A 4560-nucleotide genomic window follows, 5' to 3' on the forward strand; every position below is an offset into this window, starting at 1 on the left:
CACTCCCATACCTTTTTTTTTCTCATGAAATTGACTTTTTTAAGAAACTGAGTTAGTTGACTTGTAGATTGTTCTACATTCTGGATTTCTCCCCGTCCCTTGTATTTACTTGGCTAGTAGAGGGTGGCAGCCCTTATTCCCAACTTCACATTGGGATCAAGAGGCTGGGACCAGCAGTTGACGTAATGTCTATGTCTCTGGACTCCCACGTAGTCGACCGCGGTTTGAGTCCTGGACCTGATCGCTTAAACTCGCGCTAGGCGTGTGTGCATGCGTACCCAAGATGCTGAGAGGGGAATGGAGGAGAAGGGATTGCGGCATGGCCATCCTCCTGGGGGGTGATTTCTTGCTTTCTGTCTGTCTCTCTCTGTCGTTCTGGCAAGCCCACACGCTCTACAGCAAAAACTCTCCAAACAAACAAAAATAAAGAGGCTGATTTACCAGTCGCAATGCCAAATACCAGTAAAAAGTTAGGGTGGCTTTTCTTGGATATTACATTCATTTTCTATTGCTACTATAACAAGTAACCACAATCTAGTGGTTTAAAAAGATGCAAAGTTATTGGGTCATCAGAAAAGTCTTGGCCTATTTTTCTATACAAAAATGCATCATGATTTTTCCGACAACCCATTATAATCTTACACTAACAAAGTCTGACATGGGTCTCCTTGGGCTAAAATTAAGGTGCCAACAGAGCCATATTCTTTTTCAGGGCTGCAGGGAAGAATCCATTTCCTTGCCTGCCTTATTCTAAAAGCTACCCACATTCCTAGGCTTGTGGCTCCCTTCCTCCATCTTCAAAGCCACCAATGTTACATCTGTCTCATACTTCCTTCAGATCCATCTGTTTCCAAAATTTAGGTTCTTTTCATCATCTCCACACTGCCTACAGTTGCTCGTGTCTTTTATGTTCTGGATGGAAGTGAAGTGAAGGACTTCACCTTTTTTTTTTTTTTTTTGAGAGAGATATTTTTATCATAGGCTATATGTACTTGCCAGAGACAAAAAGAGAGAAGTCACCCCCAAGGGAAGAGGGCCACGTTGAAATCCTTCTCTTGGGATTTTGGACATGCATACATACGCACTTGGCATGAGATTTAAGCTGCTTGTCTGGGACTTGAACCAATGACTAAGTGGGAGGCCAGCAACATAGCTATTACACCATCTGCTGGCCCCCAGAAGGGCTTGACTTTTTTTTTTAAGAATTATTTTCTTTATCATTATTGTTATTTTTAAATTTGACCAGAGTGAGACACAGAGAGAGAGAATTGCCAGGTCCAGGACTTGAACCGTGGTCAGTCACATGGGAGTCTAGCATCTTTAACCACCACGCCACCTGCTGGCCTTCCCAGAAGGGTTTGACTTTTAATCAGTTTTGTGCTGGTTAATATTTAACAACTGCTTACCGGGGTGGGGGCCAGCTCTGATTTGTAGTAATTGCCAATTTCTGTGGCATAAATACTCTCAGCATGGCTAATTTCAAGCTGCCAATATAATTTCAACAGACTTGCAGACTTCCTGAAAATGTAACCATTATTCCAGCACATCATTGCATTTAATCCTATTAAATTTCACCTGTTCAGCACTAACTAGCCTGCTGTTGACTGTTGAGCACAGATGATTTTCATTGATATTGTTTGCTTTGTTTCCTCAGGGGCTGTACCAGCTCGCCATGGATATCATAGTGATGATCCGAGTGTGTAAAATGTTCCGCCAAGGCCTCAGGGGATTCCGGGAATATCAAATCATTGAGGCTGGTCACAGAAAGCACCCTATCTTCTCCTTCTGGGATGTAAGCAGCTGGGCTCAGAAGGATTATGAATGCTTAAGGGGATTCCAATAAATTGCACCGTACTTCCCAACCCAAGCTCAGAACCAACTGATGAAGGAAGACTAAGGGTAAAGCAGATGGAAGATCTGCCACCTTTATTAATGATCAGATGTGTGTTAGAGAGGGTAATTTATATCATTAAGCAAGAGAGTTACCTAATACCAAACCCCAGAATTAGACAGCTTTACATGCTGTCGGAATTAAGTAATAGGTAAAGATAAATCTATAATAAAATTTTATTTGAGAGTGAGATTGCACGTGTACCTTTTGGCAGAACCCGCCATCTTCCAGTAATTCACCAAAATGACAAACACAAAAGGAAAGAGGAGAGGCACACAATATATGTTCTCTAGGTCTTTTAGAAAACATGGAGTGGTTCCTTTAGCAACATACATGCAAATCTACAAGAAAGATGTTGTAGACATAAAGGGAAATGGGTATTGTTCAAAAAGGAATGCCCTGCAAATGTTACCATGGCAAAACTGGAAGAGTCTACAATGTTACCCAGCATGCTGGTGGTATTGTTGTAAACAAGTTAAGGGCAAGATTCTTGCCAAGGGAATTAATGTGCATATTGAGCATATTAAGCATTCTAAGAGCAGAGATAGCTTCCTAAAACGTGGGAAAGAAAATGACCAGAAAAAGAAGGAAGCCAAAGAGAAAGTTAAGTGCATTCAACTGAAGAGTCAGCCTGCTCCACCCAGAGCAGCATACTTTGTGAGAACCAATGGAAAGGAGCCTGAGCTTCTGGCATAATGGATGTTAAAAATAAACAAACTCATGGCCAGCGGGCGGCATGGTAGTTAAGACCATGGACTCCCTCATGGCAGACTGCGGTTTGAGTCCCGGATCTAGCAGCTTGAAATTCATGCTGGGCATGTGTGTGGGCACGCCCGAAGTCCTCAGAGGAGAATGTAGGAGAAGGGATTTCACTGTGACAATCTCCCCTGAGGGGTGATTTCTCACTTTCTTTCTCTCTATCTCTCTGGTAAGCGCATAGTTGGATTCCCAGACCTGTCAGCTTGAAAAACACATCAGATGTATGTGCCTAAAATCTCAGGAGGAGAATGGAGGAGAATGAATTGTGGTGTGCTGTCCCCCTGGGGGGGCTGTATGTGGTATCTCTCACTTTCCCTTTCTCTCTGTCTCTCTCCAGTGAGTATACTTACCTTATGGCAAAAACTAAAAAAAAAAAAAAAAAAAAAAAAGCTGTCATTTGCACTCTTAATTTCCACAATGCCTAGTCTTAGGCAGCACTGGACCAAGACAGTCCTCCAGTGTAGTAGCAGGGCCTACTGTCCTAAACTCTCTGCAGCGAGAAAAAGAGCAGAAATTGAGCTCAAAGGGAAGGCAAAGGGCAAGATCATGCTCAGTCTCCAAAGCGGAAGGAAAGAGGCTTCTCACTCCTTGTGGAAAGAAACAATGGGACCGGGGAGTAAGTGGACTCCATTCCAACTGGAAGGAGCCCGAAGAACTCCAGCAGTTGCAACACAGTTGAAGATTTCTAAATGCCCACAGACTATAAATTATCTTTCTGTTCTACTCTCCCCATGGCTCCACTTAAATAAGGGAACATTTTTAGGGCCCTGTTAACTCTGATGACCATGTTTTCTAGATTACCTAGAAGATTCCAATGTAAATCATGAGCCCTTTTATGGCTCAGAAACATTGATCACTATTCTGTTAACTTGTTCTGGTTTCCTAAAAGTATTTTCATTACTGCTTGACATGTTACCCTGCTGATTCCCATCTGACAAACCTTGTCCATTTTCCTGTTATGCTGGGAGACATGATTTAGACGCCCACCCATCCTACATTCACTCCAAGAAATTTCACAAAATAATTTTTTTTTTTGAGAGGTTTTTGCTATAGGGCGCGTGTGCTCGCCAGACAGAGAGAGAGACAGAGAGACAGAAAGTGAGAAATCACCCCCCAGGGGAGATGGCCATGCCATAATCCCTTCTCCTCCATTCTCCTCTTGGGATCTTGGGCATGCACGCACACATGCCCAGCATGAGTTTTTTAAGCCACCGGGTCCGGGACTCGAACCGCGGTCGGCTACGTGGGAGTCCAGCAACATAGCCATTACGCTAACTGCTGGTCCCCGCAAAATAATTTCTGAAGGATTGTGGTTGGGGGAAAGGAAGGTGGCCTTAGTTAAGTTTCTATGGAGGCAGCAGTTAATATGACTAGTGTGTGTGACCAAGTTTAAAATACAGCTTGTCCACCTGGAGAAGAATGACATGCCCCATCTATAGGCATTTGAATTCATCTATGCTGGCCAAGTCAAACAAGCCTGTAGCCCTGTGTTTGGGCCATGGGATGGGGAAGGGATAGAGTAGAAGAATGGGATTCTGAGAGACTCAAGTTGGCTCTCAGGAAAGACATTCTTTAAGGGTGTCATACGAAAGTGAAGCAATGGGTCCTGGAGATCAGGGAGTTGTGGTTACCAGAAAACTTAGGCTAATGCATAGGGCAGTTGGAAGCTGAAGACCCAGGCTTATCACTGGGGGAGTATGAGGCTAACCCTAACCACATTGCCTATCCAGAGTGGTCCTGAGCAGAGAAGAAGTCTGACAAGGGCAGCCTAAAAGGGTCCTGTGGCTGTCAGGTGGGGAGCTAGGGGGTTGGAGTAGGGTCAGGTGAAGTGAACCACATTTTCAGGAGAGTGTGTGAATCAGGTATTTCTGAGCACCCACTCTTCACTTTAGTAGCCTACCTGAAAAGGA

The 4560-nt window shown here is 43.9% G+C and overlaps 1 protein-coding gene across 2 annotated transcripts in view; it reads left to right on the top strand.

Moving 5' to 3' along the window:
* CNBD2 (cyclic nucleotide binding domain containing 2) overlaps positions 1 to 4560 on the top strand; it is a 59844-nt gene that overhangs the window by 3750 nt on the left and 51534 nt on the right. For both annotated transcript variants that reach the window (XM_006144078.1, XM_006144079.2), the window contains exon 2: positions 1655 to 1792. In XM_006144078.1, coding sequence (XP_006144140.1) covers positions 1655 to 1792 — 138 coding nt within the window. The remainder of the gene's footprint in view (positions 1 to 1654; positions 1793 to 4560) is intronic.

This window comes from Tupaia chinensis, unplaced genomic scaffold, assembly GCF_000334495.1.
Source record: "Tupaia chinensis unplaced genomic scaffold, TupChi_1.0 Scaffold000115_1, whole genome shotgun sequence".
NCBI lineage: Eukaryota > Metazoa > Chordata > Mammalia > Scandentia > Tupaiidae > Tupaia > Tupaia belangeri.